The sequence below is a fragment of the Onychostoma macrolepis genome, chromosome 08 (genome assembly GCF_012432095.1).
Source record: "Onychostoma macrolepis isolate SWU-2019 chromosome 08, ASM1243209v1, whole genome shotgun sequence".
NCBI classification, from domain to species: domain Eukaryota; kingdom Metazoa; phylum Chordata; class Actinopteri; order Cypriniformes; family Cyprinidae; genus Onychostoma; species Onychostoma macrolepis.
In genome coordinates, this window is record NC_081162.1 from 3,256,267 (window position 1) to 3,272,832 (window position 16,566).

Sequence of the window (16,566 nt, forward strand, 5' to 3'; positions counted from 1 at the left end):
ACACAGGCTTTATTAAGTAAAATGTTACAAATGTATATATAGTTTATAAATTTTTTATTGTATGCCAAATCACTAGCTGTTTCATTCATGGTTTATGCCTCATGATGTGTTATATACATAATGTGTGCCTCACCAATAAAAGCACGTGTGATTTAGTATGTGTTCTTGTGATTTAGTCAGGGCCCGTCGACACTCTCTCCTGTGTGAGTATGAAGAGAGGAGGACGACTGTCATGAAGAGAAGAACGTTTCTCATGTGGAATCAGGCAGTGGAGCATTTCAGAGGAGCTCAGCATTATCACCAAAGAGCCTTAAAGCACAGGTGTGTGGAAATGACAAAAAACACAGTTGTTTATTAGTAGACACTGTCATCCAAAACAACTTCGGTCATCAAATAAAGGGTATCACTCAAAAAAAAAAAAAAACTATATACTGTATATATATATAAACAGTCAGGTCCATATATATTTGGACACAGGCACAATTTGTATTATTTAAGCTGCTGATCAAAACATATTCAAGTTACAGTTATATAATGAATATGGGCTTAAAGTCCACACTCTGAGCTTTGATTTGAGGGTATTCTCATCAAAATTGGAGGAAAGGTTGAGGAATTAAAGCTCTTTAATATGTACCTCCCCCATTTTTACAAGGGACCACAAGTTTGGACAGTTCACTCAAAAGCTGTTTCATGGACAGATGTGGGCTATTCTTTCGTTATTTCTACATCAATTAAGTAGGTAAAAGTTCTGGAGTTGATTCTAAGTGTGCTATTTACATTTGGAAGCTGTTGCTGTGAACCCACATCATGTGGTCAAAAGGATCTCTCCATTCAAGAGAAACAGACAGTTGTTAGGCTTCAAAACAAATCCATCAGAGAGATAGTAGGAACATTAGGAGAGGCCAAATCAACAGTTTGGTACATTCTGAGAAAAAAAGAACGCACCGGTGAGCTCAGAAACATAAAAAGACCTGGACGTTCACGGAGGACAACAGTGGTGGATGATCGGAGGATCCTCTCCATGATAAAGAAAAACCCTTTCACAACATCCAGCCAAGAGAAGAACACTCTCCAGGAGGTAGACGTGTCACTGTCAAAGTCTACAATCAAGAGAAGACTTCACCAGAGCAAATACAGAGGGTTCACCACAAACTGCAAACAAGGCCAGATTAGTCTTTGCCAAAAAACATCTAAAAAAGCCAGACCACTTCTGGAAAAGCATTCTTTGGATGGCTGAAATTAAGATGAACCTGTACCAGAATGACGGGAAGAAAAAAGTATGGAGAAGGCTTGGAACAGCTCATGATCCAAAGCATACAGCATCATCATTGAAACATGGTGGAGCAGTGTGATGGCATGAGCATGGCTTCCAGTGGTACTGGGTTACTGGTGTTTATTGATGACGTGACAGAAGACAGAAGCAGCCGGATGAATTCTGAAGTGTATAGAGATATACACTCTGGCCAGATTCAGTCAAATGCAGCAAAGCTGATTGGGCGGTGATTCGTAGTACAAATGGATGATGACAAAACTAAAGGCAGAAAGACCCGCAAACAGACAACAACTGAAGTCAGCTGCAGTAAAGGCCTGGCAAAGCATCACAAAGGAGGAAACCCAGTCTCTGGTGATGTCCATGACTTAAGGCAGTCATTGCCTGCAAAGTATCCTCAACAAAATATTAAAAATGAACATTTTATTTATGATTACATTTATTTGTCCAATTACATTTGAGCCTCAGAAAATTTTATGTTAAAGCATTTTTTTTCAACCCCCTTGAATTAAAGCTTAAAGCCTGCACTTAAATTTCATCTTGATTTGTTTTATTTTTAATTCTGTTCTGGTGGCATACAGAGCCGAAATTATGAAAACTGTGTCAGCGTCCAAATATATATGGACCTGGCTGTATCTGTGATCAAAGCTGAATTTTCAGCATCATTACTCCAGTCTTCATTGTCACATGATCCTTTAGAAATCATTCTAATATTTCTTGTTATTATCAATGTTGAAAACAGTTGTGCTGCTTCATATTTGTGTGGAAACTATCCCCCCCACCCCAGAATTGATTTTTTTTTTTTTTACATTGTTGCAAAAAGTCACTTTTCAGCAATTTAATGCATCATTGCTGAAAAAACTATTTAATTCTGTAAAAAATAAATAAAGAAAAAAAAAATGAAGAAAATAAAAAAATATTACTGACCCCAAACTTTTAAATGGTAGTGTAAATGCTGTACTGTAAGGAAAACAAATAATGTCCTGACAGGAAAATTATCAGTGCATTTTCCGTTAAGTTTACAGACTTTTCCTTAAACCCTGAAACACAATGCAATGCATAATTCAAAATATGGGTAAAACACATGTGAATAATCAATATGGAAATTCCTTCATTTTAGGTTCTACATATTCGGCTGCATGTCTTATACTGTGGAGTGGTAAAACTAAACACCTTTTTAGCTTCAATAAAAACGTTCTGTGGTGAGGTCATGTGACATTCACTGAAACAAAGGATGAAAGAAGACTGTGTTCTGTTCTGCTCACAGGTGTTTCTCTCAGTGGCTCCATGAGCTCAGGCATCAGTCAGAGCTGCTGTGTGTGAGCAGAGAGCTGGAGGAGGTCTGGACGCAGAGAGCTGTCTCGCACCTGCATCTCATCCGTCTCTGTCTGAGTGTGTGGAGAGAGAGACTCGCTGAGAGGAAGAGGGCCCGTCTGGCGGTGCACATCACACAGTCCAGAAAACAGAGAAACACGTTCCTGTGCTGGAAAACAGCGTTCAGACAGAGACTCAGGAGCAGAGATCACTGGACACAGACACAGCAGAGGAGGTGAGATCATAGGGCTCAAGACACCACAGAGTACAACATTCCCCTGTTGAATATGTGCATTAAGATTCACGTTTTCTGAAATTCTAGGTTTAAATATGCAAGTGAGGCATTAGCTAATTAAATAAGAAATCAAAATCATTGGATGAAGTCAGGTTCAAATTTCATTTCATTTTTGACACATTAAAGATTTTTACAGAAGGAATTGTGAATATCACTACATAACGTAAATCAGAAAGTACTGTCAACGTCTAGAAAAACAATACATTTTCATCATGTTCTTAGGAATAAAATATTATTAGAAGACATGTTATGGAAACAAAATCTCAAAATAATCAGTGCATGAAAAAGCTGAACAAATTAATATTCTGTCATAATTTACACATCCTCATGTTATTCAAGCCCATATGATCGTTTTTCTTTCATTAAACCCAAAATGAGTTACTTAACAGAATGTCAAAGCTACTGTTTCACATACAGTCAAACCAAAAATTATTCAGACACCAGATATAATTTTTGTTATTTTTTTCACTAATGGGTGCAGGACACTATAGTTCATTTATGTAAGTGAGGTTAGCAAAATAAAGTAAACTGTGACATATTATACCCAAACATTCTTCATACAGTGGACTACCAGTAAAACTGATAAAAATGATCCAGACTCTTTGACCTGACCATGTTTTGCTTAAGTGTTTTTTCTTTAATTGCTAATGCGAACTTGTTACAACACAGACTGAATAAAATGAAGCATTGCTTGGTAATTGGTTGACCTATCTAACTGTGTACTTACAGTGGGGCAAAAAAGTATTTAGTCAGCCACCAATTGTGCAAGTTCTCCCACTTAAAAAGATGAGAGAGGCCTGTAATTCATCATAGGTATACCTCAACTATGAGAGACAAAATGAGAAAAAAAAAAAAATCCAGAAAATCACATTGTAGGATTTTTAAAGAATTTATTTGCAAATTATGGTGGAAAATAAGTATTTGGTCAATAACAAAATTTGATCTCAATACTTTGTTATATACCCTTTGTTGGCAATGACAGAGGTCAAACGTTTTCTGTAAGTCTTCACAAGGTTTTCACACACTGTTGCTGGTATTTTGGCCCATTCCTCCATGCAGATCTCCTCTAGAGCAGTAATGTTTTGGGGCTGTCGCTGGGCAACACGGACTTTCAACTCCTCCAAAGATTTTCGATGGGGTTGAGATCTGGAGACTGGCTAGGCCACTCCAGGACCTTGAAATGCTTCTTACGAAGCCACTCCTTCGCTGTTCGGGCGGTGTGTTTGGGATCATTGTCATGCTGAAAGACCCAGCCACGTTTCATCTTCAATGCCCTTGCTGATGGAAGGAGGTTTTCACTCAAAATCTCACGATACATGGCCCCATTCATTCTTTCGTTTACGGATCAGTCGTCCTGGTCCCTTTGCAGAAAAACAGCCCCAAAGCATGATGTTTCCACCCCATGCTTCACAGTAGGTATGGTGTTCTTTGGATGCAACTCAGCATTCTTTCTCCTCCAAACACGACAAGTTGAGTTTTTACCAAAAGTTCTATTTTGGTTTCATCTGACCATATGACATTCTCCCAATCCTCTTCTGGATCATCCAAATGCTCTCTAGCAAACTTCAGACGGGCCGGACATGTACTGGCTTAAGCAGGGGACACATCTATCACTGCAGGATTTGAGTCCCTGGCGCAGTGTGTTACTGATGGTAGCCTTTGTTACTTTGGTCCCAGCTCTCTGCAGGTCATTCACTAGGTCCCCGTGTGGTTCTGGGATTTTTGCTCACAGTTCTTGTGATCATTTTGACCCCACGGGTGAGATCTTGCGTGGAGCCCCAGATCGAGGAGATTATCAGTGGTCTTGTATGTCTTCCATTTTCTAATAATTGCTCCCACAGTTGATTTCTTCACACCAAGCTGCTTACCTATTGCAGATTCAGTCTTCCCAGCCTGGTGCAGGTCTACAATTTTGTTTCTGGTGTCCTTTGACAGCTCTTTGGTCTTGGCCGTGGTGGACTTTGGAGTTGGACTGTTTGAGGTTGTGGTCAGGTGTCTTTTATACTGATAACGAGTTCAAACAGATGCCATTAATACAGGTAACGAGTGGAGGACAGAGGAGCCTCTTAAAGAAGAAGTTACAGGTCTGTGAGAGCCAGAAATCTTGCTTGTTTGTAGGTGACCAAATACTTATTTTACAGAGGAATTTACCAATTAATTCTTTAAAAATCCTACAATGTGATTTTCTGGATTTTTTTTGCTCATTTTGTCTCTCATAGTTGAGGTATACCTATGATGAAAATTACAGGCCTCTCTCATCTTTTTAAGTGGGAGAACTTGCACAATTGGTGGCTGACTAAATACTTTTTTGCCCCACTGTAAATTTAACAGCTGACAGCTATTCAACTGAATTCATATACCTTTCTATCAAAGTTATCTGACATGATCAAGATGAATTTGTTCTGACACAGTTTAACTCTGAGTTCTTGTCATATTTTATTACCATTTTCTAAACTATAGCGAATCAACTGTAATAATGTGAGAAATGTTGAAGGTGTCTGAATACACTGTGGTTTGACTGTATGATAAAGCACATAAAACACCATAAACTTGTTATAAAAGCAGTCCGTGTGACTTGTGCGCTATATTCCAAACTTCTGAATCCATATGAAAGATTTGTGTGAGAATAAGTCTATAAACAAACAGTGAATGCATGTCTGTGAAGCGTTTGGCTTCATCAGGTCTTGTTCTGCACTCAGGGTTCTGCTGGCGTGGCACAGACGGACGGTGTCAGCGCAGAGACTGAGGTACAGAGAGGCCTGGTTCCAGTACAGCCGTGAGATGAGACTGCAGGCTGCTGTATTCATGCAGTGGAGAAGAGCACTGATCCAGGGTCAGCAGAGGCAGTGTGCTCTGGAGAGCCTGCTCATCATCTATCAAAGCAGAGCCAGTGATCAAGCATCTGCGGCCACAGAACCGAAAACCATCACAGCGTTTAACTACAGATTACTGCACAAGGTTTGATTCAGTTCTTTAAGAATTTAATTCATTTGCAGGGTTTTATCAGTCACTTGGCTGGTTGAACTCATGTAATTTGAAAAACGAGGTCTAGATGTTGTTTGTAAAGTTTCAACTTGTTTTAAAAGGGTCAACACGATTGTTTACAGTATTCAAATAGGGGAAAAAAAAAAAATATATATATATATATATATATATATATATATATATAGTCGACGATTCGATGCTTCGATTCGAGGAGCCTGATTCGACTCCCAATCTCACAGTCGAATATTCGCGGGGTGTTATGATCATGCCATTTTGGCTATATGGGGGTGCTCAAATGTCTGATTTTACATTGTACCAGTTTTCTCCCAATAAGTTAATATACAGCCTATTATGAAAATGCTGTAAATAAGAATCTGAAAAGAAAAAAAAGCTTTAAATAAATATTTTAAGGTGCGTGAATAAATCCAACCACCCCAATAAATTTAAATTTCACTTTCCATGATCCGTGACCGACAGAGGAGCATCTTGGCGGAAAGGATTTAAAACTTTAACAAGACTCAAACTGACGCAGAGTGAAAGACTGGATTTTTTTCGATCAGGTATGATACAAGTGATTTCAAAACATTTCAACCGGCTTATTTATATCGTGTATATATTTTTTTTAGCTCCTATAAGATGCATTTGGTTGAGTCGCTGCAGTAAAGCGCTTTATTGAACAGTGATTATCTCTTCAGTGCGCAGCGCGAGCAGGACAAACAACTATGCAGAATATTAATGACTATGACTGGGACTGTTATATACACATAACATTATAATGAGAACACTATTATAATAAAACGCTGTGAATTTAGTTCCCGTGTTTCTGCACGTTGTTGCGTCAAGAACGCGTCCTCAAAAGGAGTTCAGAGCCGCGCAGACACGTTCATGCATCGGGGCGTTTTGTGCATATAGCCTATAAGTTGTTATATTAATATTATTATACAATTATGTTGTATAAATAATGAAGCGTATTTTATATGAGATAAATGAGTTAAATCCCATTGATTTAAAAACCTTCTATCAAATGCTTCATTCTGAAATTCAGCTCGCGCAGCTCAAAACAGAAATGCAGAACATTAATAACTGTCATATAGCCTACATAACGTTATAATGAGAGTACTATTGTAAAAAATGTTGTGAATTCTCAGGGTTTCCCTGACGTTTAATGTTAACTATCTTTTAATCAAAACATAAAACATTATTCACTCCGTTTGTATCCGCGAGGCGTCCATTACACATTTTACCTGTGTGTTAACGTCAGTAATTATGACTGTCGAATGTCTGACTTGAATCTTGGTAATGTATTTTGCCCGCCCCAAACATATGATTCGACTATCAGTCGACTATCGGCAAGATTCGAAAATTCCGATTCGACTATGAAAATAGTCGATGACACCCCTAGTGTCTGTGTATGTGACCCTGGACCACAAAACCAGTCATAAGGGTAAATTTATAGATTTATACATCATCTGAAAGCTGAATAAATAAGCTTTCCATTGATGTATGTTGTATGTATGTTGTTAGGATCGGACAATATTTGGCCGAGATACAACTATTTGAAAATCTGGAATCTGAGGGAGCAAAAAAATCTAAATATTGAGAAGTTCTTGGCAATGCATATTACATATCAAAAATTAGATTTTGATATATTTACAGTAGGAAATTTACAAAATATCTTCATGGAACATGATCTTTACTTAATGTCCTAATGATTTTTTGCATAAAATAAAAATCACTAATTTTGATCCATACAATGTATTTTTGGCTATTGCTACAAATATAACCATGTGACTTAAGACTGGTTTTGTGGTCCAGGGTCACATATAGTAGCATATAGTTAAATTGTTCAATGAATTAGTATTTTCTGTATATATACAATTAATTAAATCTATTTTTAATTTTAATTTTTTTTTTTTTAATGATATAATCTACAAATAAATTTCAATAAACTGTATTTACTTTTCTTAATAGTGGTTCAGGCATTGGACACATAGCAGGGATTTGTTGAAAACAGCAGACATGTTTTGTATGAAGAAGAAAAGAAATGAAGCCCGGTTTGTTCTGAGGGCGTGGTCACTGTGGGCCAAAGGTAAGCTAGTATTTTCTGCATGTTTCAAATGTATTATTTTTTTTTTTAACACTATTAGATAATATAGAAATTACCTATGAAAAAATGCAAGCAATTGAATGAGCTACAGTGAAACCAAAAATTATTCAGACACCAGATATCATTTTTGATTTTTTTTTTTTCCCCACTAGTGGGTGCAGGACACCAATAGTGCATTTATGTAAATGAGGATAGCAAAAAGTAAACTGTGACATATTATACCCAAAAATTCGTCATACAGTGGACTACCAGTAAAATTGATAAAAATTTGGCACCAACAATTATTCAGACACTTTGACCTGACCATGTTTTTCTTAAGTGGTTTTTCTTTAATTGCTAATGCAACCTTTTTTTGCAGCACAGACTAAACAAAATGAAGCATCTCTTGGTAATTGGTTGACCTATCTAACTGTGTACTTAAATTTAGCAGCTGAGAGCTATTCAACCGAATTCATATACCTTTCTATCAAAGTTATCTGACATTATGAAGATGAATTTGTTCTGACACAGTTTAACTCTGAGTTCTTGTCATATTTTATAACCATTTTCTAAACTATAGCGGATAAACTGTAATAATGTGAGAAATGTTAAAGGTGTCTTACATTTTGGTTTGACTGTATATGAGTCAATCACCTCATACATTGCATTGCATTAGTTAACACAATATTAAACCAAGCGATGTTTGCTGTAGAAAGATAGCACAAACACACTTTATATAAGAAAAACATGTCACAAAATGACGATAGTTATGTATGAAATGATGAAGTTTGGAGTGATGTCAGGTTTTTAATTTTTCAAATATTTTTATTCTCCGCCAGAACGCAAAGCACAGAGGCAGATGGGGGAGGCTGTGAGTCTCTGGCTGGAGGGCAGAGCAGTCTCTAGAAGTTTCCATCAGTGGGTCAAAGTGCATCAACAACAGCAGAAAACCTCCCGCCACACACGAACACAGCTTTCACACAGGTAAACACTGCCACGGTTTTACACAAGGAGAAGATAAATATAGACTCAACCTAACACACACAATATGTTCACAAACACAAATGCTTACAACTCGAGAGTTTTGCCTTAATAATAAATAAAATAGAGCTGATTTGGAGCTAGATTGTAAAAACTGTGTGGATAGGTTTTATGAAACGAGCTGTGACTGTTATCAAGAAATATTGGTTATGAATATCTTGGTAATATGACTAACAGTTAGTGATATTTTCATGATCAGTATCACAGCAGTGGAGAGAAGAGGAGAGCAGGGACTGACCCGACTGTACTGGACCTGCTGGAAAAACCAAACTGAAGCATCACTGCTGTACACACAACAAGTAAATAATCATCACGAATCAACATTTATTATTATGACAAATAACAGACAATTGAGTTCAGTCACCATAGTATAGGTTATCAATAGTATATATAGTGCCAACATTCCTCAGAAGTGCTCAACTTGAGATTTATACATCATCTGAAAGCTGAATAAATAAGCTTTCCATGATGTATGGTTTGTTAGGACAATATTTGGCCGAGATACAACTATTTGAAAATCTGGAATCTGAGGGTGCAAAAAAAAAATCTAAATATTTAGAAAATCGCCTTTAAAGTTGTCCAAATGAAGTTCTTAGCAATGCATATTACTAATCAAAAATTAAGTTTTGATATATTTACGGTAAGAAATTTAGAAAATATCTTCATGGAACATGATCTTTACTTAATATCCTAATGATTTTTGGCATAAAAGAAAAATCAATAGTTTTGCAACAGTGTGCTACTTATGATTGGTTTTGTGGTCCAGGGTCATATTTAACACAAACAACACTTATGTTGCCAAAGGCTTGTCATGTTTCTCAAAAATATTCTAGGTGCCAAATTAAACTGTCAACATGTAGATGCCAAAAATCTGTACAAATATGGGCACTTAATCTGCATGTTAACTAAACTAATCTATCTACTAAAGATCTGTGGCTGGCTGCAAAAATGAATGTGTATATAATCATTACTTATCCTTATTTATTAATTATGTGTAAGCCCTATTTAAAATAATTTCATTAGTACATTTTTTTTGTACTTGTTTTTCACAAAATTTTAACTCCTTTTCAGTTTTGCACATAGTTCAGTCCCACGTTTTGTATCCTCACTTTTTACTTGCATTCATTTTTCAAATGTAAACATCAAATCTATAATATATTTTTAAGCAGTCTTTATGACCTTATTAATCTCTACATGATTTATTTGTACTTTGAATAATTATTTGTCATGCCACTCTTCAGATGATTAAAAATAGTGAAACACTTAATTAGTGTGCAGTCATAGCACCTTTTACATATTAACTGCTCCTTAGAGATATTAACTTTGTTGATGTTATTTGTCAAAATCTTTTTCAGATTAATTATCATGTTTGTAGTAGTTCTTTTATTGGTGGGGCTCATTTTCCTGCCTATTACTCTCAGAAAAAAAGTATAAAATCTGTCACTGAGTAACTGTCACATGTTTAAAAGGTATACCTTTGTACCTTATTTACCCCCAAAGGGTTCCTATTGGTACCTTAAAGGTACATATTGGTATCTAAAGAGTATATATTAGTACCTTTTGAAAGGGTACTGCTCCAGTGACAGCTTTTGAACCTTTTTTCGAAGTCTAGGGTCCACAAACTCCTGCAAGAAAGAAGCCAGAACATACTTGCAACCACCCACCCAGCAAGGTGCTGACAACTATACTGTAATTTGACAATACTGACACAAAGACTTTGTTAACCTTATCCTTATGTTTCTGGTGCAGTATGAGCGCTCTGTGCTGCAGAGAGCCTGGCTCACCTGGAGAAAGAGACGCATCAGGAACAGAGTGTCTGCTGATTGCTCAGCCACCTTTAACAACATGCTATTGGCTGAGGTATAAATCAGACGCAGTCCACCACTCTTTCAAATCTCACCATGTTAGCACAAGATAAACAGGGTCATCGTGCACTTGCAATAGCTATTATGTCACGGTAATCTGGTCTGTGCTTAATCAGACCAGCGCGCCTGTGAATAAACTCATAAACATTGACTTTCACCTTTATTGTTCACACTGTCTTATATTCTAGATTACTGGAACATGACATGAATGCATGAATGATTGAATTAATTAATTGCATGAATTTTCAACAGCTGAACAAGTTCAAGAGAGTCATTACACAGAGGCTTTCATCAAAGGCTCCCTTGTGAATTATATATATATATATATATATATACACGTGTGTGTATGTGTGTGTGTGATAATATAATATTACTGAATTTAAAGGCCACTTAAGTGTACTTAAAGAGAGCATACTTTGACTCTTTCTAAACACACTTCAGTACACTTTAAAAAAGTGCACTTTGTAATAATGTTAAACATTAATGTATATTTTTGTTTACCGTAAATGCTTATTAGTACATTCGGCAGTACACTTTAACCATAATACAGTAGAAGTAATTATAACATTTCAGTAACACTTTATTTTAAGAACCAATTCTCACTATGAACTAGTTGCTTATTAGCATCCACCCCATACCTAAACTTAACAACTACCTTGCTAACTATTAATAAGCAGCAAATTAGGAGTTTGAGGCAAAAGTTGTAGTTAATAGTTAGTTAATATTGAGAATCGGTCCCTAAAGTAAAGTGTGACCAAAATTACATATAAAGATATACTTAAGTGGGTCAAAAAAGCACTTTTAAGTTCATTGCATTTAAGATAAATTTAAGCAAACATATTTTCATTTAATTGCAAATAACATTTAATTAGGTGACTGAAAACATTACATTCATTTCACACTAAGTATATTTTTTAAAGTATATTATTTGAATGTGACCCAAATTTATTATCTTTAAAGGTGAGACAGCATAGCAAAGTTGAAAAGAAAGTGCAAAAGCATTTTAGATAAAACTACATAGGCAGTTGAAAACATTTTAATTTCAACAATAGCAACATTAAGGTAAATCTGAATTAAAAAAAAAAAAAGTGAAGGATGGGGGCATGTAAATTGGGTGATGACAAACAAAGATTTGAAAATAAAACTTTGGCATAATAACGGGACTAAGTTCAGCATTGTGTTTAAATATGTGAGTCATGGGGTCACATGACACAATTGGCACCATTCACTAAGATTAACCCACACAAACAACTGTGTACAGATTGATAATAATGATTTTTTTCCCCCCTGCTGTGTTTTATTGGCAGGTGTTGCGAGTGTGGTGGCAGCGAGCCCAAAGGGCAGACTTTGAGCCCTAACCAGTTCTGTCTGTTTACAAGCAGAGCGTTAACAGATGGAAACCAGTCAGTGCAGATCACAGCAGACTGCAGAAACTCCACACATCACTTATCCAGTATTCAGCATCAGCAACACATTTACACATGTTCCCTACATTCCCATCACAACGACCTGAATGTGGGCCTTTTTGACTTTTTTCTCTTTCAACTTTGTTTCAACATTGTTTGCAGTAGTTGAACAGTGTTTATAGGGTCTAATATGAACATTTCCAGCCAATCAGAGCTAAATTAACCCACAGGGCTTACCATTGTGATTGATTTCATGCAAGACTGGGCTTTATCTGCAACATCTTCCTTTAGCAGTAATATTGTTTTATTATATTGATCAATATGTTTCAGACTAAAACAATGACTTTTATTTAGAGCTAAACAGCAGTGAGAACCAAGCTGTAGTAGTATGAGATGTGGTGGTGTTTTTTCCTATCTGTTTTATAGTCAGCCAAGTCCATAGTGTGGAAAAAGTCACAGCACACCTCTCCTTAAAGGAATAGTTCACCCAAAAATGTCAATTGTATCATCATTTACTCACCCTTGAGTTTTCCAAACCTGTATGAGTAACAGTAAGGTATTTTAAAGAATCTTTGTAACCAAAACAGCTGACGGTCCTCATTGACAATATTTTTCCCCCCATACTACGGAAGGCAATGAGGTTCATCAACTGTTTGGTTAAACTTATTCTTCAAAATGTCTTATTTTTGTGTGAAGCAGAAGAAAGAAGCTCATACAGGTTTGGAACAACTTGAGGGTGAGTAGAATAGAATAGAATAGAATTTTTGGTGAACTATTAATTTAACTAGCTGTATGATTTCAGATATCTTTCATCGCATACAAATATTCAAACTAGTTTTAGTGACTGCAAGAAACTGTTAATTTAAATTTAAAAAAAAGGGGGTCTTCGACATTTTTCAGGGCAAGGACCCCTTAATTTAAAACATTCTAATTTGTGTCTTAACTGTAACCCATTCAGTGCTGAAAGTGAGCAGAGGGTGCTAATTGTTAATTAATTATGAAACAGTTCACTAACATTGTCATTTTCCTCAAGATATTTTCAAATACTTTAACATTCTGTCTGTTCAGTCCGCCTCACTCTGATATTAGTGCACAGAACTCACAGAACTTCCTTGAGAAATGCCAGCGGTTCAGAGGGTTCACTTATATAACAGCCCTATAGTGAGTTTAGAATAAGTGTGTCAGGTTACTGACTCCTCCTCCTCTTCTCATGCGGAATGACAAGAACTTTGTGTGTGTGGCACTTAGTTTTCCAAGGTACTAAGCAATTTTTATATACTATATGTATTTATATGAAGTATTGGTATAGAATATTTCCACACTTTCTTTGTCCAATAAAATTTTTTTATTTTTTATTTATTTTTTTTTTAATGGAAGTATTTGCAATGCTCTTTGATGAATGAAAATCAACTCTTTTTTTTTTAGTTTCCTGTAAGAGTTTTTACAAATTCTGGAGATATTTCAATCATTTTAATGTGTCCTTGTTATACATGCTTAATGTACTTACTATAGTAGTAACAGTAAATTAAGCATAATTCTAAACAATTAACCCTAAACCAAACCCTAACCCCATAAGTACATGTTGTTAATTAATATAACTCAGTACTTCCTGTAACAAAGACACCTTAAAATAAAATATGTGCTATAGATTTTTTTTTTTTTTTTTTCATTATTTACTTTGTAACAAGAACACCTTAAAAATAAAGTGAAACCAAAACAGTGTAATTATACATTTAAGTACGGAGTAATATTAATTAACTACATGTGCTTACTATATGGTTAGGGTTACTTGGATGTAATTATGCATAATTTATTGTTATTACAACAGTACGTACATGTAATGTGTAACAAGGACACCTGAAAATAAAGTGTTACCATTCATGACTCCTTCCTCATCCTTGTTTGTTGTGAAATGCTCTGAAGTTTTAAGACACATTTTTTTTTATTTGAAAATATTTATTGCTGAATATGAATGTAACAGCTAAATAAACTTGTTTAACAAAAAAATGTTTGAATTCGGAGAGCTTAAAAACACCCAGATACTGTATGTAATGGATTCTTACACATATACACTCTCAGAAATAAAGGTTACTTTTCAAAAGGTAAATTTTTGTACCTATTAGGTTCAAATATGTACACTTTAAGTACTAATATGTACCTTTAAGGTACCAAAATGGACCCTTTAGGTACAAACATGTACCTTTTGAAAAGGAACCGCCCCAGTGACAGCTTTTGTACCTTTATTTCTGAGAGTGTATAGAGAAAACAAGACACTTCTTTTTAAAAAGTAAACTGCACCAACGAGTAATGCTAAAGAGAAAAAATCACATATGCATGAACATGTTTAATAACCATGCTTTAAGCACATGCCTGTTCAAGCAAAAACGAGGTCAAGTTCATAGCGTTGGCTTCCTTCCAACAAGTGTGATGTTTCATGTGATGGTGAGATAAGATGCTGCACGTGGATTCGAACGTGTGCAACTGTTGAAGTAACTTCAGCTCTTCAGGTTTAACGTAACATCTGCTGATGGCAGCGCACCAATCCTTCACCATTATCAACCGCAGTGCGTCCAACAGAGGCATGGACTTTGAGATTTAGGTGAACTCCAAATATAAATGTTATGTGAGTCACAAGCAAGCAAATAATTCAGCGATGATGTAGAACGTGGACATGTTTATTCAGCTTTCTATTGCCAGCAGAAAAAAAATGGGCAGACCGCTTTGAAAAAAATAAAAAAAAGATTCAAACATTTAGATCCATAATGGCACCACTTTACCACTGATTACAATAGTAATCACTACCATTACAAACCAATTACTCCTCTAGTATCAATTCACACGACTGTAGAAAACTATAAGTTGGAATCTCACTAAACCTCTCTGGGAATTTTTTCATTATATTCATTATATATAAACTCTTTCACTCCCAATTCGCATTACTGTAACATGAAAAAATAAATAAATTGTAAATTATTTACTTATGATAGTATTTATTTATTTTTACAGTAATAACACAGTAATAACCATCAAAAGTGAAACATCGAGATACATTAAGGTAATGAGAATTTAGAGTGAAAATGTTCTTAATTGTCAGGTAAATAGGAAATGTTTCATAATTGTTAAAGGGACAGTTCACCCAAAAATGAATCGTCAGCATTAACTCACCTCATGTTGTTCCAAATCCATAAAACTTGTGCATTTTTTTCCCCATCAGTTGAAAGTCAATGCATGCAAAACTTTCAAACTTCAAAAAGTACATAAAGGCATTGTACAAAATATAATCTTAATGAATCGAGCATTTTACTCACTGCTTCTGTTTACCTACTTACGTGCATACATCAATGTAAATTATGTTAAAAAGAAAAAGAAGAAATTAAATCTGTTCATCATACCTCAGAAGACTTGGATTGCACCTTTATTGTTACAATGTTGAAAGCTTAAACATTTTGGTTGCATGGAATTATTTCAATGGATTGACAAAAATGAGAGAACATTAAAAATGTCTTCATTTGTGTTCTAAAGATAAATGTAAATCATATGGGTTGGAGCAATTAACATTTTCATTTCTGGGTGAACTATCCCTTTTTTTTTCTTCTTGATTTTGGAGGATTTGTGTTGACCTGTTTGACATAGGATGTGACATGTTTTTATAGGATTCATACGCGCTGCAAATAGAAAAAAACACCTGCAAATTAAGAAAACAACTTCATCAATTTGACAACACACGCGCTGCAAATGCTCACAACACAACCAAATAAAGAAACGCGCTGCAAATGCTCACAACACAACCAAATAAAGAAACGCGCTACAAATGCTCACAACGCGCTGCAAATGCTCACAACACAACCAAATAAAGAAACGCGCTGCAAATGCTCACAACACAACCAAATAAAGAAACGCGCTGCAAATGCTCACAACACAACCAAATAAAGAAACGCGCTACAAATGCTCACAACGCGCTGCAAATGCTCACAACACAACCAAATAAAGAAACGCGCTGCAAATGCTCACAACACAACCAAATAAAGAAACGCGCTGCAAATGCTCACAACACAACCAAATAAAGAAACGCGCTGCAAATGCTCACAACACAACCTAGGGCTGGGCGATATATTGAACACGATATTCATGCGCATCTCGTCAGTAAAGCCGGGTCCGTGATTAGCGCTAAATCTCCATCACCTGTTTTCAAATAGAGCGCCATTTAATACACAGAGCCGTAGTTCACTGACAAGCTACGCAATATCGCGTTCATTATCGCAGATGAATCGCCTTCGATAATGAACGCGATATTGCGTAGCTGG

General features: G+C 35.8%; 1 protein-coding gene across 5 annotated transcripts in view; it reads left to right on the plus strand.

The window, feature by feature from the left end:
- Positions 1 to 16,440, plus strand: part of LOC131546031 (uncharacterized) — a 32,425-nt gene extending 15,985 nt beyond the window's left edge. For 2 of the 5 annotated variants that reach the window (XM_058785325.1, XM_058785326.1), the window contains exons 16-24: positions 177 to 321; positions 2,538 to 2,819; positions 5,579 to 5,837; positions 7,836 to 7,953; positions 8,790 to 8,934; positions 9,191 to 9,290; positions 10,599 to 10,663; positions 10,741 to 10,851; positions 12,164 to 16,440. In XM_058785325.1, the coding sequence (XP_058641308.1) occupies positions 177 to 321; positions 2,538 to 2,819; positions 5,579 to 5,837; positions 7,836 to 7,953; positions 8,790 to 8,934; positions 9,191 to 9,290; positions 10,599 to 10,663; positions 10,741 to 10,851; positions 12,164 to 12,431 (1,493 nt within the window). In that variant the 3' untranslated portion in view covers positions 12,432 to 16,440. Of the gene's footprint in view, positions 1 to 176; positions 322 to 2,537; positions 2,820 to 5,578; positions 5,838 to 6,341; positions 6,425 to 7,835; positions 7,954 to 8,789; positions 8,935 to 9,190; positions 9,291 to 10,598; positions 10,664 to 10,740; positions 10,852 to 12,163 lie in introns of those variants that run through there. The other 3 variants (XM_058785327.1, XM_058785328.1, XR_009272590.1) reach the window with 3 other exon arrangements.
- The last annotated feature ends 126 nt before the right edge of the window (positions 16,441 to 16,566 follow it).